Source organism: Botrytis byssoidea (assembly GCF_014898295.1).
Source record: "Botrytis byssoidea strain MUCL 94 chromosome Unknown BBYS_007, whole genome shotgun sequence".
In the NCBI taxonomy this organism is placed as follows: domain Eukaryota; kingdom Fungi; phylum Ascomycota; class Leotiomycetes; order Helotiales; family Sclerotiniaceae; genus Botrytis; species Botrytis byssoidea.
The window spans coordinates 361,228-384,432 of record NW_024065848.1 but is presented as its reverse complement, the minus strand read 5'-3'; the positions used below and the strand labels follow the sequence as shown (position 1 = coordinate 384,432).

At 42.5% G+C, this 23,205-nt stretch overlaps 7 protein-coding genes across 7 annotated transcripts; 3 read left to right on the top strand and 4 right to left on the bottom strand.

Annotated features, from left to right (window-relative positions):
- Positions 1-1,595: 1,595 nt before the first annotated feature.
- EAE97_004158 (uncharacterized protein) lies at positions 1,596-3,580 on the bottom strand (the record flags this gene model as incomplete). The annotated part of the gene is made up of 3 exons (XM_038874670.1): positions 1,596-1,878; positions 1,935-2,994; positions 3,234-3,580. The coding sequence occupies 3 exons, from the start codon at positions 3,578-3,580 to the stop codon at positions 1,795-1,797; spliced, it is 1,491 nt and encodes a 496-aa protein (XP_038734114.1). The 3' UTR covers positions 1,596-1,794.
- Positions 3,581-3,870: 290 nt separating this feature from the next.
- Positions 3,871-5,058, bottom strand: EAE97_004157 (uncharacterized protein; the record flags this gene model as incomplete). The annotated part of the gene is made up of 3 exons (XM_038874669.1): positions 4,204-5,058; positions 3,936-4,149; positions 3,871-3,899 (listed from the first exon to the last, which is right to left on the bottom strand). The coding sequence occupies exons 1-3, from the start codon at positions 4,651-4,653 to the stop codon at positions 3,871-3,873; spliced, it is 693 nt and encodes a 230-aa protein (XP_038734113.1). The 5' UTR covers positions 4,654-5,058.
- A 322-nt stretch (positions 5,059-5,380) lies between these two features.
- Positions 5,381-7,589, top strand: EAE97_004156 (uncharacterized protein; the record flags this gene model as incomplete). The annotated part of the gene is made up of 2 exons (XM_038874668.1): positions 5,381-5,809; positions 5,859-7,589. 2 exons carry the CDS (start codon positions 5,381-5,383, stop codon positions 7,587-7,589), a joined length of 2,160 nt encoding a protein of 719 aa, XP_038734112.1.
- Positions 7,590-8,904: 1,315 nt separating this feature from the next.
- EAE97_004155 (uncharacterized protein) lies at positions 8,905-9,452 on the top strand (the record flags this gene model as incomplete). Its single annotated transcript, XM_038874667.1, has 2 exons — positions 8,905-9,351; positions 9,411-9,452. The coding sequence occupies 2 exons, from the start codon at positions 8,905-8,907 to the stop codon at positions 9,450-9,452; spliced, it is 489 nt and encodes a 162-aa protein (XP_038734111.1).
- A 1,681-nt stretch (positions 9,453-11,133) lies between these two features.
- EAE97_004154 (uncharacterized protein) lies at positions 11,134-12,678 on the top strand (the record flags this gene model as incomplete). The annotated part of the gene is made up of 2 exons (XM_038874666.1): positions 11,134-12,507; positions 12,676-12,678. The coding sequence occupies 2 exons, from the start codon at positions 11,134-11,136 to the stop codon at positions 12,676-12,678; spliced, it is 1,377 nt and encodes a 458-aa protein (XP_038734110.1).
- Positions 12,679-16,817: 4,139 nt separating this feature from the next.
- EAE97_004153 (uncharacterized protein) lies at positions 16,818-18,774 on the bottom strand (the record flags this gene model as incomplete). The annotated part of the gene is made up of 6 exons (XM_038874665.1): positions 16,818-17,035; positions 17,107-17,744; positions 17,795-17,930; positions 18,166-18,280; positions 18,551-18,565; positions 18,751-18,774. 6 exons carry the CDS (start codon positions 18,772-18,774, stop codon positions 16,818-16,820), a joined length of 1,146 nt encoding a protein of 381 aa, XP_038734109.1.
- Positions 18,775-21,444: 2,670 nt separating this feature from the next.
- Positions 21,445-22,779, bottom strand: EAE97_004152 (uncharacterized protein; the record flags this gene model as incomplete). The annotated part of the gene is made up of 1 exon (XM_038874664.1): positions 21,445-22,779. One exon carries the CDS (start codon positions 22,777-22,779, stop codon positions 21,445-21,447), a length of 1,335 nt encoding a protein of 444 aa, XP_038734108.1.
- Positions 22,780-23,205: the final 426 nt, after the last annotated feature.

Below are 23,205 nucleotides of genomic sequence, written 5' to 3'. Positions count from 1 at the left end.
GATTGTTACAGAATATAACCCGTTCGGAACTAATCAGAAACAGATCATTATTATGTCGGGATTAGTTGGATACCTCTATATATCCTTGAAAAAGTCTACAAAAACTAGTATCCTTATAGAGAGGTTTTGCTGTAATAACATTTCAAGAAAACTTATGGGAGGTCAAAGATCGGAAGGATTTGGCAGACATGAGTAGCGGTGGAATCGTATTGTTTTTCGAAACCTTCGAATTAGTTTTGTCATTATTGAATTTTCACTGCCGTTAACTTTCCAATAGCAACGTAAACCCAGAAGTGGCAGGAGAGCCAACAGATCGAGCCATATCGATTGTAAAAGAGGGAAAAGCTTCTCATGGAAACCTGATCAATGGTTGCTCTTAATTTTACATGATGTGACATCGTCTCCTGATAGTCATATTATAGGAGGAAAAAGACGTGGGGTTTGAGAACTCTATCTTTTCAAACTTCGAGCGAAGTTAGGAGTGAGAGTTGGGGAGCTGAAAAATGAGATGGAATGCTTCGTGTTCGAGTCCCCCCAAACGTTTGATTGGGTTCCATACCATCAGTACTGCATCTGCAAGCTGTCCAAGTTGAAAGATTTGCACATACTACATAAACACCTCATCTGCCAGAATCTAATCCAGAGCACGCGGATAATTATCGCTGCTGCTACCGCCAAGGTTTATGAACCGAGTTTCCGAAAGTCAAAAGATGAGAAATCCTTTGGAAATCAAGTGCGATAGTTGGGATAAAACCTCTGAGTCGCTCATATCAGTTTTTGTCGTTTCGTTTCGCTCGCCGTCAATGTCGCTTCTCATCGGTTTCAGTCATACTGTAAACGTACACTTGCAATTACATCTATGCTCTACGCTCTGGGTCTCACGCAAGCAGAGTTTCTTTCCCACATGTCCCCAGAACTGAATATGTTTTCCACCGGCCATAGCTTTTCCCTCAGATCTGTTTCTCATGGTAATCTGTTATGGAGGTTCTCAGATAGTTAGGGTCTTTTATACAGATTCCGCAGATCTCGTCTGATTGAGATTTCAAGAATTATGAAGTAGAACTGTAATCTCTTTACTTGATTTATTGAATTTGGTTGCAGTTTAGCTAACACACTTTACAGGTTGCTCCGCAAATGTCGTGTACGTATGGCCGAGTCCAAGAAGATCAAAAACAACAAGGAAATGGTACGAGTATATAAGATTCCTCCTTACTTTCACTGTTTCGTTATCGAGTGAAACTGGACCACGCAGATGAAAAAGGAGAGAAAACCACCTTTGCATCAAACTCAGTAGGAGTACTGGATAGACATGGAAAGATTTTAGATACATCAATGCCAACTCAAACACTGGTATCGTGCTTGATTTCACCGTCCAAGACTTCCATTGTTGTCGTTTTCCAAACTGATTTCGCATTGTCATTTTCATAAACTTCAGTGTCATAGATCTCTTTCATTACCAATTTCTTAGATCACACGACATCCATATTTGCCCATTTTACCCCCTCTCGTTTATCAATATCAAGCAGAAATATGCCTGCTTTCTCCAGACAATTAATCGGAACCCGCACCATCACTACGCTCACCTGTAAGCCACAATCCAGAATCTTGTGTGTTATTAGAGAAAGAAAAGAGCGGATTGATTTCAGCATGCGGTTCTTATATGAAAGGCACGGAAACGGAGAACTGTTGCAAATTCTATATTGATAATATGAATAAAGAGAAACTTCCAGTAAATCCATCTAAGTTTGTGATTATCATGATTCCGCGGAGCTAGCAACTATATGCATATCATCATTACAGCCAATAATTTTCACGCATTTCCAAATCCCTTTCTTGTCCTAAAGCATGCGGACCTATAGTGATTTGATCCCATGCATCCTGAATTTTCGGTCAGCCATGTATGAAACAGTAGTATGGAAAAGTGTATAACTCACCCAATCAAAGTCTCCCGGTATATCGACTTGTTCCCCAAAGGTTCCAAAAATCCCTCCTGTATCGAACATGTTTTCTGGAATCATACTTATGTCATTGAAGCTGTCATCTTGGGTCGTAAACATTGCCGGAACCGCGATATTTGTATAAGTTGGTACCGAATTACCAAGTATTTCCGCATCCGCCTGGTTCATAGTCGTAACAACAGGAGGCTGTTTAACACAATCCGGATTCACATTCAACACAACATTATTCTGCACCTTTGCCGTCAACCTCTTAATCAAACTGCTTAAAATATCCACTGCCCTTTTAGCATCCTTACATTTCCCCTCAACCTCCCTCCAAATATCTTTCGCCCTGATCAACGCCTCCAATTTTTTCTTTTCAGCAACAGAACAATAACTCATACCACCACTCCTTGGGTCTGTTCTTTGATTCGTATTCAAATCTAAACACATAATCATAGCTGCGAGTAAAAAATCATGATTTGTCATGGAAAAATGCCACCATTTAAAGTCCTTCAGTATTCCACCCGGTTGACTCGCTTCGTGCATGCTGACCTGGATATTCAGGAGAGCCATGGAGGATAGTACACACATACGTCTTGAATACCAACGGAACTCATCTGGATTTCCAGGTATTGTAGCGTTCCAATATTTGCGATGAAGAAGAAGTGTAGCTTTATAGTAGAGCTTTTGAAGAAGGAATTTTTCGGCAATAGTGGATGGGGTCTCGTGAGTCATTTGAGAAAGAGTACCGAGTTGGAGATGCGCGGGAATTTGATCGTGGTATTGTTTGAGCATTTCATCCAGTTTGATTACTTCTGTATATGGTTGAGGTTCGACGATGTGGAGGAATTCAATGGCATAGCCGTAGGCACGCATAATCCGAGATTGGACGCGTTGGTAACAATTGCGTGTGCTTTCAGTATCAGGCCGGGATGGGGGGAGAATGGTCATGTGTTCGGAAAGCTCTTCTACGCGCAGGTTGCGGGGTTCTTTTGTATCGCATTCAGCAAACTTTATAGATTTTGGAAGTCCGATTTGAATGGAGAAAAGTAACCTGTAGTTCAACTTTAGCATGATGCGGTGTTGAGGGTGGGCAAGTATCGTATGAACCATATACACCCGAGAACTTCAGCTAGCCTCAGTTTTCTACTCAAAAAAGTTGTAATCAAAGATTGTCCATGATTCATTTGACAAAAATAGGAACACATGGAAAAGAAATTTGTACTTCCCGCCCACCAGGCCAGTAAAACATCAATTGATTGAAATATCCTCAAATAAAAGTTAGTTACTTACTCATGTTGTGTAACAATCAGCCAAACACGACGTCTCATTTCGCCCTCATACACGCTGAGACGAGAATGCTGATCTGGATCACGATGATATCCCTGTTGTAGGGCTAGACGCATAATATTCCCAGATAAAAGCCAAGTACCCATATCACCATCTCGTTCATTTGCATACTCAATGAAAGCGTAACATAGCATGGTTTCTATCATCAAGTAGGCAGGTCTTGTGATATCAGCTATTACTAGACACTGGGCGGTGCGGATACGATAAAGGTCTATGAGTGTCGCTAATTTGTCTTGATATTCAGAAGGTATGTCATTGTTACGGGAATAGGATTGCAGGGCCAAACACATGGTTGAGAAGTATAGACCAATCCAGATGATTCGAGCTGCTTGAGGCTCCTCCCAGAAACTTTTGATCTATGGGATGCGTCAGCCGATGACATTCACGAAATTGAGGTCTCAATTGCCGAAATTTGGGCCAATAACGAGAGATTCCTGACGAAACTCTCTTTGAAACATGCAATCGTATTCGAAGATGAGAATATTCTGCATTAGACTTATTGTCCACACTATCGACCACTTTACATAGTATTGGGAAATTTACCTGCTTCATATAAGCTGTTTTGTGGAACAAATCTTCATCATTCGTGAGCTTCTTTGATACACCAATCTAGTGTAGATATAGTTCTGGTTAGTGGTCACTTACAACATGCTGGTATGGAAGGGTTATAACTTTCAAAGAATCGTTCAATAAGCTTATCTCCCTCTTTCCTGGAAGGTAAAGATGCAAGTATCGTTGCACGATCAGGTGGTTCAGTAAGACTCCCTAACAGACTTGGTCGATAAGAAGTTGTTGCTGGTGGCAATGATGTCTCGAATTGATCGTGGTCATCAATCCATGCATCTTTCACTGCTCCGAGCTATTTTGAAGTTTCAGCAAGCAGGCATCTATGGCAGATTGTCGTCGTACTCACATCGCTGAGAATCGAATCCCAATGTGTACTCCTTGTATCGACAGAAGCTTTTTGACCACCTGCTTGACCGACATGATCATCATTATTCTCTCCGAGACTTGAAAAGAGAGGAGGGATGTTGTTCTTTTTCTCTTTGGAAATCATAGATATGATTGAGTTTTCCAATCGATCGATTCGTGCTCTCATATCTTCTTGCTCCGGTTGCAAAGTAGAGAGCCTCGGTAAACGAGCATCATTCTTCTCGGCATATGAGCAAGTAGTGATTGCTATATCTCCCCTTACTGCACAGTTTTGACATGGTTTTTCTCTATTGCATTTTAACTTTCTGACCCTACAAGCTTGACATGAAAGGGGTATACGACGTCTGGTGAGTTTGGTACCCGTGAGTTTGATCTGACCATTAACTCGTTCTCCACGCTCTTCTCGTGCGGAACGTTTTGTGTTCTCCATGATTGATTGCTGGCTAACCTGAGATCAACAATATCAATTGGCTCTGAGACCGAGACAGAAAACATCGGTAAACGAGGAGTCAGGATAAAGCGTTCACGTACTGGTATTGTACGGGATGATTCGTACGCCAAAAGACAAGTCTGAGGGTTGCTTGATTATCAAATCATCAAATCTACATACAGACTTTCGGAATGGTCGGCTCTTCCAACCGGCCGACAAATTCCTAATGGGGGATTGTATATAAGATATGTCGTGATATGTAAGCAAGCTCGAGCAAGTCAGCACGTTGCAGTTCGGCTGTTGAATGGTAGTTGATAATTGGATGAAGTGATCTTGGCTGCAGAGCCACCAGAATTTGATGCGTCGAAGGCTAGGTCACGTGAAACTTTCGTTCGGCGGAATGCGGCGGTAGAAACATGGGAAAATTGCTTTGAACTCTGCTTTACGTGAGACCGTGCAAAATTTCGACAGACTCCTACTGATCAAAAAACCCCCATCATCTCTTCGTATTATACATCAAAAGACAGATCACATTATTATATTGCGGCGATCAAACAGACATTTGAAGTTGCTGTTGATAGCGCAAAAGTACAGATCCACCAACCCCGGCAACCCGGAGATAGCTCGATATCCCCACTACCAGACATCGACCCCTGTGCTCGTCGCAAGATTCAAACTTTTAGGGACATTCAAGCTTCTTGGAACTTTCCACTACGCACTATCCAAAATGTCCGTTCGGCCAGCTTCAACAGCTCTAGCCGAAGATGAACATCGTAAGAAGCGCGTTAGAAAAGGAACCAAAAGTTGTTGGGAATGCAAACGAAGAAAAGTCAAGTGTCAACTGAGTTCTGAGCACGTCAGTGTTTGTTCTGGTTGTTTATCACGTGGAACGACTTGTATAAGTCAAGAATATCCAGAAGAACATGATTCTTCAGGCGGCCCTCAACTTGGTGAACGCCTCGGTCGTATAGAGGCTGTTCTCGATAGATTAATGTCTAAAATGGAACAGTATGAAGAGCAAGATAATGCGACTAAGATCCATACTCCGGAAAGCATGGGTACTGGTGATGTTCTTGCACCATTTGCAAACACCGCCTCAAATGGATATGACAGTGCTACAACTGTACCCATTCTGTCCCTCTTTGATAATCCTGTTGTGAGTGGCCTTACATCCCATATGATATATTTGCTCACGTCCTTTAAAGCTAGGTCGCCGAGAAAAAGAAAGTCAATCCGAGATCACAACCCCAAAATCTCAACCAAGTGGTGAAAAGCCAACTAAACAATGTTGCATACCAACAAAGATTGAGAGGATCAAAGATGTTCTAATGGAACTTCTTCCATCCCAGGAAGCCACGAATATACTTTGCTCTTTCTCTGATTGCTGGCTGTTGTTGCATTCTTTGACAAACCACTCGGCTCATATTATGCTAGAACCGTCAGCATTCAACCCTAATCATTCAATCAATGTTCCCAGCATCGCAAAAGAAAGTCCTGCAATGATAGCACAAATACTTCTTTACATGGCTGTATGCTTACAGCAAATACCTCATGGATACGACGCAAGCCAATTAGGGATCACCACTAGCATCGAAGCCCGAGTAGATAAGATCATATCGACAGTTTCAGGGCTCGTGACTTCGGATGACGAACTTGTAGCTTCTGTTCAAGGACTGGAATGTTTAGTACTCCAAGGATTGTTTCACATGAATGCGGGGAATTTACGTCGCGCATGGCTTACATTCCGTCGAGCTATGAATATCGGTCAGCTTATGGGTCTACATAAACGCGAAGAGATTAGTACTACACCTTTACCGCCTGGCGGAGTCAACCTTTGGAGAAGTTTGATGCAGGCAGACAGATATTTGAGTTTGCTCTTAGGCATGCCTGCTGGAGCGGAGGATAGCGTGATCTTACCTCACGAAACTTTTAGCAATCCTAACATTGATCATGACGTTCTATTCATCAGAAAGCTTACAAATCTGGCTGGAGGAATTATCGAGAGAAATCAATCTGACTATATTCATGCATTCGCCAGTACTCAGGACCTTGACGAGAAACTTGAAAACATTGGTAGGGAAATGCCTGCATCTTGGTGGGAAGTGCCAAGTTATATCGAGACTGTCAGTAAAGATCCGAGCTCCGCCTCAAAATTCGATCGAATCATGTCACAAATCTACTACTTTCAACTGGAATCATTCTTACACTTACCATTCATGGTTCGAGCTGCTACCGAACGTCGTTACGAATATAGTAAATTTACTTGTCTCAAATCATCTCGAGAAATCATATCCCGGTATCTCACCATCAGACGCTCAGGTACTAAATCTTTTTGTTGCAAGGTGGTCGATTTTGGAGCTTTCACGGCAAGCGTAACTCTTCTCTTGAGTATACTGGAAATTCCTCTAGTAGGCGGCGACACAATTGCAGTCCAAACCCAAAAGAGATCTGACAGGGAGCTTGTTGAAACCGTCTTGGGTGTCATGGGCGAATGCGCTGCAGAAGATGATGTAATGGCCACCCAAAGTGTCGAGGTTATTAAAACCCTTCTGGCATCAACGAGCACAAGTGGAAATCTTCGTCTCACAATCCCCTATTTCGGCACAATTTCAATAGCACGCACACCTGTATCTTCAACACCCGCTACAAATTTCACCCAATCGACTCCCTCCATCGACGCCCAATCTTTGAACACGACTCCGTCTCTTATGCAAAATATGACCCCTGGAGACTCGCAACAAGTGCAGAATGAATTCGACAGTTCACTCAATTGCCCATGGGCTGCTGCCCAACCTATTGTTTCCTTTAAGAGTAGTCAGTTCCCACCATTGGAGCCGGAACAACAAATTGATGATTGGTCGAATTTACAAGTGGATAACACGATGTTTTTTGACAGTTTGTTGAATACAGATTTGGAAGGAAATTGGTATTTCTAGGCGGAGCCGTGAAACAAAGAGCTTGACGAGATTGGAACATGGTCGTTGTTGCGAGAAAGGCCAATGATCCCAATGGCAAAACGGTTAATGGACAAGGTCGGTGCATGGGAAAGCAGGTAGAAGTGAACTGCAAAGATATACCGATAGTGACCCGGCGCGGACTACGGAAGAGAATTTATGAGGCGCTGTGTAAAACATGTATTTCAAGGGCGGGAATTTGGGGAAAACATCAAGAAAATGGCAAGGCACGCTCTTCTCATGTCGCAGATTTCGGGAATTTATTATATTATCATCAATTCAACAGGAAATAGCTATTAAAGGCTATATATTCTTTCATCCTGTATTGTGACTCCTAATGATAGCTCATTTTTAAAATTCACTCATTGCTTCGCTCATTCCTTATAAATCTCCCACGAACATCGATACGACTAATTTATCATGCCACCCTCAAGAGGTATTCCCTTGCGAAAAATCTTTGATTTCTCAAGAAGAAAAAAGACTAGTCTTAAATTGAGGAAAGACCGTCTTTACTGAAGTACGGGCCACCACGGACGAGAATTGCCACCGTTTTCTTGAGTTGAAGCATAGGGAACATTTTATTTATTTATTTTCCTTCTATTTTTGATTTGATAAGTGTGAAAAGAAGCTAGTTCTTTCTTGAAAGAAAGGTTGTTCTGTGGTAATGAAAGGCATGGCTCTAGTGGCACAACACATGTACTAGTAAATGTAGCATTTTGGGCATGAAGTTGATGATATATACCAAGTTTCCAAGGATATATCTCCATGAGATGACGGTATTGATATCGGTGAAGTTGCTGGTTCTACTGTATTTCTTGGCAATAACCGTTTCTTCTTCTCCTCGGGAGCTTAGCATAGTCCACGGTCTTTATAGTATGAATGGACTCATAGTCCTGTACCATTCATTACAAATTTTGACTGGTTTGCTACGGCGCCAAGCTGTGAGTGGGATAAACAAATGAACTGGTCATTTCCCCCAGTCCTCTTTCCATGACTACATTGTCTTGAGGACCTGTTTGTATGACTGTGGATATCATAACCGTAACTGATTTGATTCATAGCCCGCATTGAAGGAGTGTATAAATGCATTTCCATCTTTTCGGGAACGAATCAAGAAGCACAACTTCCGCAGCAAAACATTCAAACTCATCAAGCACACATACATTCGCCAACTTTCACATTACGTTAATCAGAGCACTTCAACTAGGCGCTGAACTCACACAATTGTTACCATTTACCTCATAGTCTTCATTCCGACTCTTGATATCCAATCCACGAAGTCCCATATCTAAAGAAAATGACATCTTCGAAACTCAGGAGTGGCTGGGACGCTCAAGGTGCCTTGAAGCGAGTGGAACGAGACCCCGCCTTTTCTTTCCCTCAATGCTACGAGGAAAATTGGTTCCCTTCGCACCAGGTGGCCTCGAATTACGTGCCAAAACCACCTCCTATCGACTCAACCAGGCTTGGGTATCAGTATGTCAAAGATGAAACTCCTAGTGCTGATGAATATTACCGCGCACAAAAACTGCAAGAACAGCAACGACAAGCACCAAAGCCGGCAACGCCGTCTCCCGCAGTCAGTCTTATTTCGACACACGGACGAAAGCCCATGCATGAGACAGCTAATGTGCGGGGTAAATCGCATCATCAGGGTCGAGGTCATCAAACAGCGGGAAGAAGTTTGGGACCACCAGTATCGGCGCAACGCAAGCCTTCTGTTTCGAAACCGGTATCTCAGAAGGTAAAGTGAAATCTGTTTATTGTTTTCGTACATAGGACTGACACTGATCGTTTTGGTAGAAACCTAGTAGTGAAGACGGAGGCTGCTGCGTGGTGATGTAGGGTTCTAGAAATGGTGTTATGAGCATATTTCAGTTTTGTATTTCATTCAGCTTCTTACTCGGAAGTGTAGCGAGGTGTTGATATCACTGGAGTTTTGGATGCTTTCATACTGTATAATATGTAATCGCTGCTTTAGAATAACCCGAGAGGCTCAAAGGGATCGTTTTACTGCTTATTGATTGATATCGATAGCCTCCATGCCTTCTCAAGACTCTTATTACCCTTTCATCTCTCATGCAAAAGCAGTATCCTGAAGAGTCATTATTTCCAGTCATTTCCTCTTGTTACTCATAAAAATGATAGTAATTGTATCTATGATTCATATCAGGAAGCCCTAATGCGACTCATGGCAATATAGATCTCAATATAAATAATTCCACTTCTGCTGCAGATTTGTCCAAGAAACCAAAGCAGAACATCCACTCAAATTCCATTCACCCTTCTGAGTCGAATCCTGCATACGTTGATCAGTATTAGTACTCTCACATATCTGGCTCACACACTTTATTCGTTTGAAGCACTTCAAATCAACCACAAGATTTCGCATCGTCATTGCCCAATTCTCATTTTACAATCCAAGATCCAGTCCCCAAGTTCTCGAAATCCAGAAATCACATCAACTCCAAGAGCGAGTATGACGTTGAATCCTCATATCACCGATCTCTCCAATTATGAGGGTCCTAATATCAAGCACAAAAAAGCCAAACGACCCAGTATTCCAGCACATGGACCGTCAGTCGAAAAGAAGAAATACGATCCAAGTCAAGCCACCTTCAAAAACATGGAGGAAAAGAAAGGTTACAAAGGTCGCATTCTTGAACAAGATCTTGAAAAGGTAATAAATATTTTATTCCTCCATACAGGATAAGTACACTAACTTTTTGGTAGAAAGAAAGTGGATGCTGCTCGATAATGTAGGCTGAAGACGGAGCTCTGCGTATGGCTGTTTGGGCATGGTATCGATGTTGTGTCTTTCTAAGAGGATATGGCTTTTCATGGGAATTGTGAGGTTTACCTATTGTTGTGGTATTTTGCCATATGGGTTTAGGATATAGACTGACTGTAAAATACACAATCGTTGCTTTTTGCATCTCTTCAGGAGCCTCTTCTATAAAAACCCAGACTGATCTCCTTGAATCTAAACTGTGGATGTGAGTTCCGCTCTCAAGCATTGATGTGACTATTTTTAAAGCTTGATGACTATAAGCCATGACTATCCTATCCTTTCATTATATAACTCATTCTTTCTCATTTTCCAGCAGTCCGAGTCATTCTTTTCAATCATTTCCTCCGACTATTCTAGGACTCATAAGGATAGTACTTATGACTTTTTAGTCCCACGTGATACGTGGTTCATATGCACATCATATCAAGAAGGCTTCATCTATTCGACCGCTCACTCATATGGTACTTTATTTATGGCCATAACCTCAGGATTCATAAGCGACATCATTTCTTGCCTCACAGGGCATCTTATGACTACACAACCACAAAAGCTAACCATTCATGGTCCTTACCTATGGATATATTTATAGCTTCTATCTCCATCGGTTGGGGAAGTTTCTTACATTTCATACAACAATCAAGTTCAAAAATAATTTCAAAGTTTCTACGAGCATCGATATTTTCATACACACCTATCTTTGACCTCATTCTCCCCACTACCTGTCCGTTTCACGCCATGCCGCAGAATCCGTTCCGAAAGTTCAAGTTGGCGAATAAACCAGCTCCAAATGATAACACTGTCACACAATCATGGCTAGAATCCAAAGTTCACCTCCAACTACCTGGGCGTAAGCGAAAAACGATGTTTTCAAAGGATCAAGCAAGTAATTACTATAATAATCTATCTCCAGAAACGCGCAAGACTTACGGATACCCGCTTCCTGCAAAGACACCTGGATTCAAAATACCAAGAAAGCCATTGCCAGAACATCAATACAATCTCGACGAGAATATAAAAGTGAAAATTGGTAAGAGCCCCAATTTTGTCCGACCACAGACAACAAACATTCCACTCCCAGCAAATCCCCCCAAGGCGCATTCGCGAGCAAAATTATCTTCCTCGCAAAACAGTTCCCGATCAGGACCATCCCGAACCCCTTCAAAAATGAATATGGAAGAGCTAAAGAGAGATTTCTCCGATTTTGAGAACCTCCGGCCAAGCAAGGAATTTCAGAAGTTACAACAAACTATGAAGGAAACCAAGCATGCTCAACCACAAACAGTAACATCAAGCGAATTTCAAAGATATAAGTCGATCGCAGGCGTAATTCATGATGAACCATCACGAAGATCCTCGATACAATCTGCGGATCCTCATTCAAAACCCGGATCCAGCAGGATACATTCGCCAGTTGAACAATTCCAAGCACAAGGCCTGAGTCTCGAAATGTTAGAGGATCAATATTACAGTCTAGAAGCGCAAGATCGCCAAAATAAAGAGCACCACCAGTCATCAGCAAAATCTCTTCGATCAGGAGCAAGATCTCATAAGTCAAGGGCGGTAACCACTCCTCAGTCGCCTAAGAAAATCCAACAGATTGAAGCAAGACCTTTACCGCCAACACCGAAGCCGCATCGGTCCTCAGAAGTACCTATACATTCATCAGCAAGATCTCAGAGACCTAAAATATCAAGTACTCCCACACCAATAGAAAACATCAGGCAATTAGAAACAGAATATTCACCACGAATCCGAACAACGAGTTCATCGCATCGACCGGCAGAAACACCTATTTATTCATCAGCCAGATCATACAGGCCTCGAGCACCAAATACTGCCAGACCGTTAGAGAATAATAACCGGTTAGAAACAGGGTTCCTAGAACGTTGTCCGATGCCACATCAAGCACTAATAATACCACATCAACCATCATCAAGACCTCACAGACCCCCAACCCAACTCATTCCGAAACCCAAAAGAACTGTCCACTTCGAAGAAAGACCTTCGCAGCCAGTCCCAAATACCCTCCGGGAACGAAGAAGGCCTCCTCTAGAACCACCGCAGCCACATTCAGATAGATTCAAGCCGCATCCACCTGTACGATCATCTGTAAGTAAAGTATCTTCCTTAACTCGTTATGAGATTGGAAGTGTGCTGACTTTTTCGGATGGGGAAAGGACAGGGAGAAGAAACGTCGCTGGTGGAAGAGATAGGTAATATAATGGAAGCCATTTGCTTTTAATTATGCGACTCTACTTAACATTGCGTCCCTATTAGTAATCTTGCGGGTAGGGTTAAGTAAGGGTAGGTACCACTGGAATCTTTTTGAGACTAGCGATTTCTCTACTTTGAGGAGTGTTTGCATATTAAATCGCCAATGTTACTAGACTTGAGCATCAGTATTTTGGATATGAATGATCTGTACAATAAGCAATCGTTGTTTAAATAAATCTCCATACAATCAATGTATATCTTCGTGATAATTTTAATCAGATTGAAAGGAAATTCAAATGTGTCTCGCACAGTCAGTCTCTCAATCATTTTCTTCCTTTACTCCAGAGTCTGTAAAATTGAAACTCATTTTATAGATATATGATTGATCAAGAGCGCTCATAAATTATAAATATATTAAAGTCCTCTTCATCTCATAATCCGCCTTGATCCTCGATCTCTCTCATAGAGCAAAAGCATAATAGTCTGCCACTAGACACGATATTGTTTACACATGGATTCATCAACGTTTGTTGATGACATCTTCTAGAATCGAGCAACTCGCTTCAAATTCTCCCACTTGGTCCTTGGCCCTACTATATTTACCTGTTTTGAGTGTACAATGAAGCCAAAAATAGTTCCAACTCTTGACAGAAATCTAGTGAATGTCGCTAATATGCCATGGTATAGATCGATAGCATAGCTCCTAAGTATGCTTCATATTAATCGACCGGAACACTAGGTCTAGGAATCAACAGATGGATGGACTCGTTGTCTTTTCATAGACTTCTAGAGCACCAATACAACAATATCTTCCACTTAGAACTCCATCTTCTTCTATACAAACCCGTGAAACCATATCCTGGACAGTCGTTTTCACCAGTCCCTCTGACCAGTCACTTCCCCAGTCACTCACCCAGTCACCCCCTTATCAGTCACCACCTCCAATTATCCATCAACACTCATAGCTATCACTCCCAACTATGATTATGCAACCATCAAGCCTCAAGACTCATATCACATCCATGAGTAATAACGAACATATAAGTCCACAGCTCAAGAGCTTAGAGAACTATCCCCAACTCAGAAAACCACATCCAGTAGTAAAAAGTACATTCAAGCTCATTCAAGCTCGTTAACATTAATCGATATCAAAGTACCGCACACTTTTCAATCACAGATAACTCACTCGAGCACCCCAAATCATCCACAAACTCCCATCAAACCGGATCATCACAAACCTATCTATCACTAATACTTGAACAACTCGCAACCCCAGGCACCACATCACACCATGCCTCAGGAGAAGGTACACCGTGTCAGCAAGTACACCGAAAACATCGATGGACCCATCAAGCGACCACCAATTTTTGTGTTTGGCCCGCGTCCACCCGTTCAGCATAAGATTAAGCGTAAACCTGTTCCTCTACCTGTAGGTTCTATTTATACCCACCCAGCTCAAATACATACAAATGCATACATATAAATAGATATCCAATCCACTAACTTCCTTCCTTCCCTCCAACAGAAAGCGCCAGTAAAAGTAGGAAATGGTTCATGTTGTGGATGTGTAATTATGTAGATTAGATGTATGGTTTATGTAGTGTACCTAGTAGATACTTGAGCACTTTTATGAGGGATTTTTATGAGGGATGAGGAGTATTGGATCGGACGTTACTGGAGATGGAGTTATTGGAAATGGAGTTATTGTATAGGGTGTTATTGTATAAGAATCTCTTGAATATAGATATACTAAATAACTCCCCATTAACCCTAACTTTCCATCATAAAACAAACCCCACCTCTATTAAGACCACAAGACCACAAGACCACAGAACACCAAACATATCATTCAACACATCACAAATCACCAATATCATATCCAGAATTTCCAACTACTCCAAAACCCACCTATCAACCGTCCTTCCTATCAAACCTACCAATATCAATATTAACATCACTCAATCCCCCTAATCATAATAAAATACAATATAAAATAAAATAAAATAAACTATTCCATATCATACATAATCCAATTCTAAAACTAATACATCTTTGCGTGATGGATTTCCTATAGACAATTTGACATGTAGTGTACATGACGATGACATAATTAGGCAAACCCTGATAAAGTATAAAAATTCAATACAATCCCATCCCATGCCATTCCATCCCCTCTCCTTCAGATGAAAAGAAATCAAACCCCATAAACCTCCATAAACCCCCCCCCCCCTCTAACCATTCATTTTCCCAGTCATACCTACCTAGGTACCTACCTACCTAATCTCCATTCACTCCAAGAGCAAAAGTCACAAGATCTACGTGAAGATATCATATCATTGCTAATATGACTATACACCCCAAACCACTTACGAATAATCACCACTTCAACACCTACAATCCGCGAGCATAAATGATCCACCTCCACTCTCCCATGCATGCCTATTCATCTTCTCATTCTTTCCTGAGCGATCAAAAGAATCCATCAAATAAGGTAGCAAAAGAAAAAGTTTGAAAACATCATCGATACTCAACTTTTCCAGACCTCAAAGATCCACACCACTAGAAGCACTCAAAGCCCAACAACTCAACCATCATGTCATCCCCATCCCCCCATCTCTCACCCCCTCAAAACCCAACCCCAAACCCAAACCCCTCACAACCAAATTCCTCGAAGGACCCATGCTGGACGAACCCTCCCCCCACCAGCACCACACTACCTCAACGAACCACTGCATCCACCACCCACCCAGCACCTTGCCAACCCACCCAGCACACGATCTATTTCCTCCACGAAGCATCCAGATCCAGATTCAGATCCAGATCTAGATCCCCAAATCGCAAAACCAAAACCAAAACCAAAACCAAAACACCCCAACAATACACTTCACAACCTCTCGAAGCCTCATCACCCAAGTCAACGCAACGAACGTGAGTAACATGAGTAAACAAACCATGCTATCCCACAACTCCCCCAAACATAACTCTCTACTAACATCCCCTCACATCAGAACCCTACAGATATATAACCAGCGAAGCAACATCAGGGATTTCCACTCCGTACATATATCAAAGGATATACTGACACTCGATACCAAATTTTCGAGGCTGTTTTATTCCGGGCGGTGGATAAGATACTTACTAACTAAGTAGTACTCTCCTTTTTGGAATTTCTGTAAAACTATTTACCTAGGTATTCGTAATCAAATAACAAAACATATTTTCTTCCACTTAAAGAAATTATATCCGTATTCCTGGGGCACAAATTCCAAAAGTGAAGAAATGCCCTCAGTTATGACAAGTCTCGAAACAAATCATGCACTAGCGCTAGCACTCGCACTCTCCCATACACTCTTCCACATAGAGCCTCACAAACTACTCTACTATGCCATCCCCACGATCCAACAACCAAATAACAGACCAAACAACAACCCATCTCCCCATCTCTCCATTCCCCCCAACCCCCCAACCCCACAAATCCCTCCCCATCTCCTAGCAAAGAAATTCAACCGCAAAAAATTCCACCATAAACAGTGAACTGAATAACCCCCAACGCACCAACAAACCGATTTTGCAATCTGATTCCCGAGTATGGGTCGCTTACGATATGGTATGGTATGTCTCTTCGTGCCATATATCTAGATCATTTGAACATTCCAGTGGTTCGGTAGTTCTAGAGTTATCTGCCTATCTAGGCGGTTTGGAAAAAAAACCCCCAATCTACATACCTGGGCATCCGGCGATACACACCTTCTACTGGCCGACGCGCTTGCTGTGGATATCGAGGACAATTTTCTCATATGAACACATCACCACCACCCCCTTCCCGTGCCCTTCACATAATCTCAAACACCACGGACAGATAAACGAAGCAAATATGAAGGGAATCTCATTTCGAGACACAAGATAGTAGATGGACGTTCGTAGAATCACATACCGAATTGAAAAATTTGCAGGACTTCGCATACCCTACACCATATAATTCCATCATCAAGTAAGTAAGTACATCGCGTATACCCAAACCAAATTCAAATCCAAACGCAACAAAAAATCATTCGCAAATCCACATATCCACATATCCACACAATTAAATGAACAAATCGACATCACAAGATCGTACCCTGAACTTCAGTAATCCTTTCATATACATTTTCATTTCTCATATCTCACAACCTAGCCTTTTCATTTTCCTTCTCCGGACCCGAGAGTCATTCTCTCATATTAACCACACATCTAATACAATCACCCTTCTTCATATCATCAAATGCTTGGTTGATTCCCTTCAAAGGTTGTCTGTGAGTAATGAACTCATCAACCTTTAATTTACCTTGCATGTAATCATCGACCAATTGAGGTAATTGGGAACGACCTTTGATACCACCGAATGCACAACCTTTCCAGACACGTCCAGTGACAAGTTGGAATGCTATAGGAGATGTCAGTAATTTGTATCTTATACGAACATCGCCTGCTAGCAAGGAAAAGAGGATAACTCACGTCTGGTACTAATCTCCTGTCCAGCAGCAGCAACACCAATAATAATACTTTGACCCCAACCCTTATGACAAGCTTCCAAAGCAGCTCTCATAACACCAACATTTCCAGTGCAATCAAAAGTGTAATCACAACCACCATCGGTCATTTCGATCAATTTCTCTTGAATACTTTGACCCTTCAATTCAGTTGGGTTAACGAAATCGGTGGCACCGAATTTCTCAGCCCATTCCTTCTTGGATGAGTTTACATCAACTACGATGATCTTTGAGGCCTTTCTCTGAACAGCTCCTTGAATTACACTGAGACCAACACAACCGGCACCGAAGATAGCGACAGTAGATCCTTCTTCAACTTTGGCGGTCTCGACAGCAGCTCCGTAACCGGTAGTAATACCGCAACCAAGTAAACAAGTGCGATCCATAGGAGCATCTGGGGTGATAGCGACAACAGAAATATCGGCAACAACGGTATATTGAGAGAAAGTAGATGTTCCCATGAAGTGGAGGAGATCTTTACCCTTGCACTTGAAACGGGATGTACCATCTGGCATGACACCCTTTCCTTGAGTTGCACGGATTTTTCCGCAAAGGTTGGTTTTACCAGATTTGCAGAATTTACATTCTTTACATTCTGGGGTACTGGAGAGATGTCAGCGATGTATGAAACAGAGATACTTTTGAATACATACTATAAAGCGACAACGTAATCTCCTGGTTTAACAGATGTTACACCCTCACCAACAGATTCAACAATACCAGCACCCTCGTGTCCGAGAACAATTGGGAAGGCTCCCTCGGGGTCTTTGCCGGAAAGTGTGTATGCATCTATCGCCCATTAGCATCTCTTCTATCACGATTCGTACAACCTCCTTATGACCCAGCGTCCATCTCATCTCCATCACAAACATCCTCCTCATCCTGTCGACAGAATATCTTCACCCCCATTCCTCGTCTATCCAGTTCCCCGCACTGCCTACATCACCCCTCCACACTTATCGTCCCACCAGCCCTCTTTCCTAAATCGACAAAAAATGAACAGAAAGTTAAAAAAATAGCCTACCAGTATGACACACCCCCGTGTAATAAATCTCAATTCTCACTTCATTCGCCTTAGGAGGAGCAACCTCAATATCCTCAATACTGAGTTCTTGACCTGCTTCCCAAGCAACTGCCGCCTATTAATTCTTCGATTAGCTTTTTTCCTCTTCTCTCCCCACTTCCTTTCTCCAGCGTTGTTTCTATCCTCTCCCTCAATGTCAAGATCCAGTCAAGAACCTCGCAGACTTTCGTCCGCGTCATTCCACAGCTCCGGAGAATGATTCCCGTATACCTGCCGGATCTGCCAAAGCAGCAGATGATATACTGAGTGTGTTTGCAGCAGGAACGGTAGATCTCTCCCGGGGTTTATGTATGTATGTAGATGGGTATATAAAATGGCTGCTAACCTTGCAGGTAATAGTCTATTACAATTCTCGAATTAGCATGTGTACTATACTGTAACTCCACGAATCTCCATTTCCACGAGTCCGCGGGAATCGTATGTATCAATCGATCAAGCAATCAATCAACCACACATAAACCTCTCTGTCCATCTCCCGCCCCCCACCAAACCGTGCAGACACGCAAAACAGAAAACAAAACATACCTTTCCAACAGTATCCGCAGGCATGTTGTCTGATTCTATCCTTCTAATTCGTCGATTCTCGTGTGTCGATTGAAGCTCTCAAGGTATTCAAAAGCTCTCAAGGTGTACAAAATGCGTCGTGTATTTCTTGGGTTTCGTTTCGATCGAGAAGGAGACAAATCAAGTAAATAGCCGTTGGGTCACAAATGAGGGGTAAGCTCTAAGGTTCAATGGAGCTGTTTGTAAGGTGTTTGTCAGGTATGCTATATCGGACTTCTTTCGGATAGGTAGCTACTTGGTAGGGTAAAATAAATGAGGGGCAAGTCACAGAACAGGTAAAACTATATCCACCTGTTGTAAATATTTCATCAACGATTCTCTTCCATTGGATTTCCTAATGAGGTATTACGATACAGAAGCTACGGAAGAGAGGGTATTTTGACTCATACGGCGAGATTGTGCTGGCTGGACAATGTGATGAGTTATCAGATAGCATAATCATCCTCTCTCCAGGAGTAGACAAGACTTTACATATCTAGCGATACATATCTATTAACTATCCAGAAGCTTGAGAATGAGGTCGGAGCTCATCGGCATCAATCTATCTCCCCTCCCCACCCCGGGATCTTTTATCCACATCGAGTAACACTTTTTCGTGCTCCAACCAAGATTCATCAAGGACAACTGAATCCAGACTCTGAATCCTACATTGTACATCTTCTCGAAATTTCCTCGAAACTTATTTATACACATACAGCGCACAGTACACAATACCAATATGCATTTCTACTCTCTACACTATAACCTCCTTCCCCTCTCTTCCTTTCCCTTCCCTCCTCTTCCATCCCCCTCCTCTCCTCTCCCTTCCGAGCCCTCCTCTTACTAAGAAACCAAGGCCATCTACCAACCAACCACCACCTAGCAGATCTCCAGATACCGAAGCCCTCGCAATTCGGAGACTGAGCTATGATTCTCTCTGCATGTAACTTTCCATCTAGCATCATACTTCTTGGCTCTCCTCATACTCTTATTGCATGCCATATCCAATACCTAGTATCTATCCCCACCACCAATTCAATAAATTTAATCCAATCCATATCCAAACCAACACGGCAAAATTCTCATTCCCATTTCCATTCTCAAACTTCAATACCCCAATCCTCAACCTCCCATCACACACCCTCGCCTCAGCAATCAATCACTTCCAAACATTCAGTCCCGGTATTCTCGGTATCTAAAATCTAGACCCAACCACCAAATACCCCACCTCCTCCCCTCTCTACCAATACTCATTCATCTAGGCACGAATCTCTATTTATTTCTCTACCTATTCCTAGATCTAATCTTTAATCTTTAATCTCACAATACCAACAAACCAACTACACAAAATTCAAATATCAATCTCAATTCCATTTCAATATCAATCTCAATTTCCATCTCAACATCTATCATATCAGTTTCTTTCAAGTCCCCCTCCTCATCCTCCTCCTCATCCTCGAATCTACTCTTTTCTATCTCTCTATCTACCTCCCTCCCTCTACCTCTTTATTTGACTCTTTCACTATTTTACTAATTCACTATTTTACTTCTTCTTTAACCCTCTCCTCATCCCCTCCCCTCCCCTCCCTCATTCCCACCCACACCCTAATACCTCATCTATCATTGCATCACTCATCACCCATCCTCCATCCTCCATCAAACACCCACCCCCCATCAAATACTCATCTTCATCAAATACCAATACCAATACTAGTACCCACCCCCTCCTCGTATCCTATTCCCAAAAACCCAACTACATATATTGCAGATGTCAATCTCAATCTGTATCTTTCTCATCAACATCTTGCCAACTTCCCTCTCTCCTCAAACCTACCCCTTCTCTTCCTTACAACATCAAACTTAAAGCTCTCATAAACCCCTACTACCCATGGGCCATCCATCTACATTTCACATCCTCCTATCTAAAATCTCATCCATCACCCGTTCTACCGCTAGTCAAATCTCGTGTACATATACACGCAACCCACACGTGCACAAATCATATCACATCAAATCACATCACATCACATCACATCACAAACCTAAAAATTAATCAACACTGGTTCAAAATGTATTATTTCATTTTGTATATGCCACTCTCCACTAGGTATTCTTGCGCTAGGTAGATATCTTCCACCCATCGTTTGCTGTTTGTATCTCCTACTACAACAGACACCGTCATCATCATCCTCACCGACGCTAATGCCAAGAGCTCCTCCGCGCGCTCCATAATCCTCCACCCCCGCAGTCTCTCTAGTTTTCCCCCCTCGTCTCCAGCGCGCTGGGTACTCTCATAGAACACTGCTCTCTCGCCTCCTCCAACTCATTCATCAATCCGCCACAATATCAAACAAAAGAAAGCCACTACACTTCAGACTAGTTTATCGTAGGCTAGCTGGCCTCCAAAGAAAGAAAGAAAGAAAGGAGAGAAAAGAAGCCATTCATCAAGACTCAAAAAAGAAAGAAAAAACGCCATTCCACTCCCCCATAATGGTATTTGTGATATAATATGACTACAAAGCTGTGCCCCTCAAAATTCCCTTTTCATTCATTCCCACCACATATTAAGAAAAGGAGCACGGCTTCCGAATTGAAACTTTTGATGAGAACGTGGGTGTGTGCATAGCATAGATGGATGAAAAAGATCGTAACAATTTAAACCGCATCCTATCCGAATTAAAAGTTTTGCGAAATACCCGCACTTTGTTGACCTGGGTAATGTGATGGATTTTCGATTCGTGTGTTTCTTCTCGCTGATACATCACGTATAATTGGTTGACCCGCAGCTTCAGCTCGATTTTGTGGACTTCCATATGGTGTTGCATCGGTGTATGGGTTTCCACCAGCGCCTCCGTATTGATCATAATATTGTCCACCTCCATTATATCCAGCTTCACCTGATCCGTCTGATCGGCCAGCTGCACTGTATGATGAAGAAGCATTCGATGGTCCACGATTTATATCACGATTTCCCGCTGTAGCTGGTCCCATAACGCCCATACCTTCTTCTTCATGGTGATCAACTAAAGGATTGTCAGATCGAGTATCGGAAAGTGCATGAGTCGGCGATCCATCCGAATAAGCCATACCAATTCCACCTGCTGATTGACCACCAGATAAAGTTGTCGAGGCTTTTCTTCCTGATGATGCTACGGCTGTAGTTCCCCATCCACGATATCCTGATCCTTCCTCTTCGCGCATTTCGAATGGCCCATCACTTCCACCTGATCCTACGGCTGGAATAGTTGGATCGTTGTTGGGGTTGTATCCATATTCCTCAACTTCCTTTCGTCTCATTTCTTCCGCATCCTTACGTTGCTTGCGTCTTCTCCAGAAGAATAATCCAGCAGCAATTAAAGCAGCAACTGCAACGATAGGTACAACTACTGCGATAGCAATTGTTCCTCCACTTGAAATTCCTTTACTACCCGAATTACTCGATCCTGCATTGCTAAGGCCGGCTGTTCCGGAAGCTGTTGCAGAAGATGAAGTCGACGACGTAGAAGATGCTCTAGATGTAACGGCTTGAGTAGATGTGATGTATTTGGTCGTGACTTGTCCTGACGATACTCCATCCGTTGGAGTTACAGTAACGACAGATACGACAACTGAAGAAGATTGTGCAGGGTCAGCAGTTGTTGCGGGAGTTGTAGCAGCTTCTGTGGTTTGTTGAGTTGTAGGTTGAGTAACAACAGCGGAAGTTGTAGGAGTTGTCGCGACTGTCACTGGAGTTGTCGGCGTTGGAGTTGTTGGCGTCGGAGTTGTTGGCGTCGGAGTTGTTGGCGTCGGAGTTGTTTCTGCTGAAGATTGTGTAGTGGGTAATACTGTAGGGGGAGTAGTTGCAGTATCAGCACTTGTGACTGTAGTCGATGGAGTTGTGTTAGCAATTGCACTCGACGAAGGAGCAACGGTGGATGATGTGGATATTAAAGACTCTGAAGTCGCCGAAGGGACCTCAGAAGAAGTAACTGCAGGCGCACTGGTTGCCATACTTGTAGTGTTAGAAGACATCGTGAATTGCCTGACGACAAATTTTCGGGGCTTCCTATATGTAGCCATATTAGTCACCAATCTCCAATTGCATTCAGCCACTCTACATTGAACATTTAGGCAAAATGTAGAGATTGTGTAATTGATATAATATCTTGGACGTATCTTACCCTCAGCCAATCTTTCCCTTTCCTGAACAATATAACCACCAACTGTATGTGTTGTTGTAGCTGTGGAGAATTGCAATGCGATGCAGTTTCGAATTGGTTGAAGAAGGTATTCAGCGTATTCAAGCACAAACGAGAGGTGCTTCGAAATGACCGGACGAAGATCGAATTGGGGGTTAAGTCGGGCTATTGGTTTTGGTGTAGTGTACTTGAGTGGTTCTCGTACAATGATTACGAACGCTTTGATTATTATTTTTTTCCTTCCGGGGGTGAGAGAGTT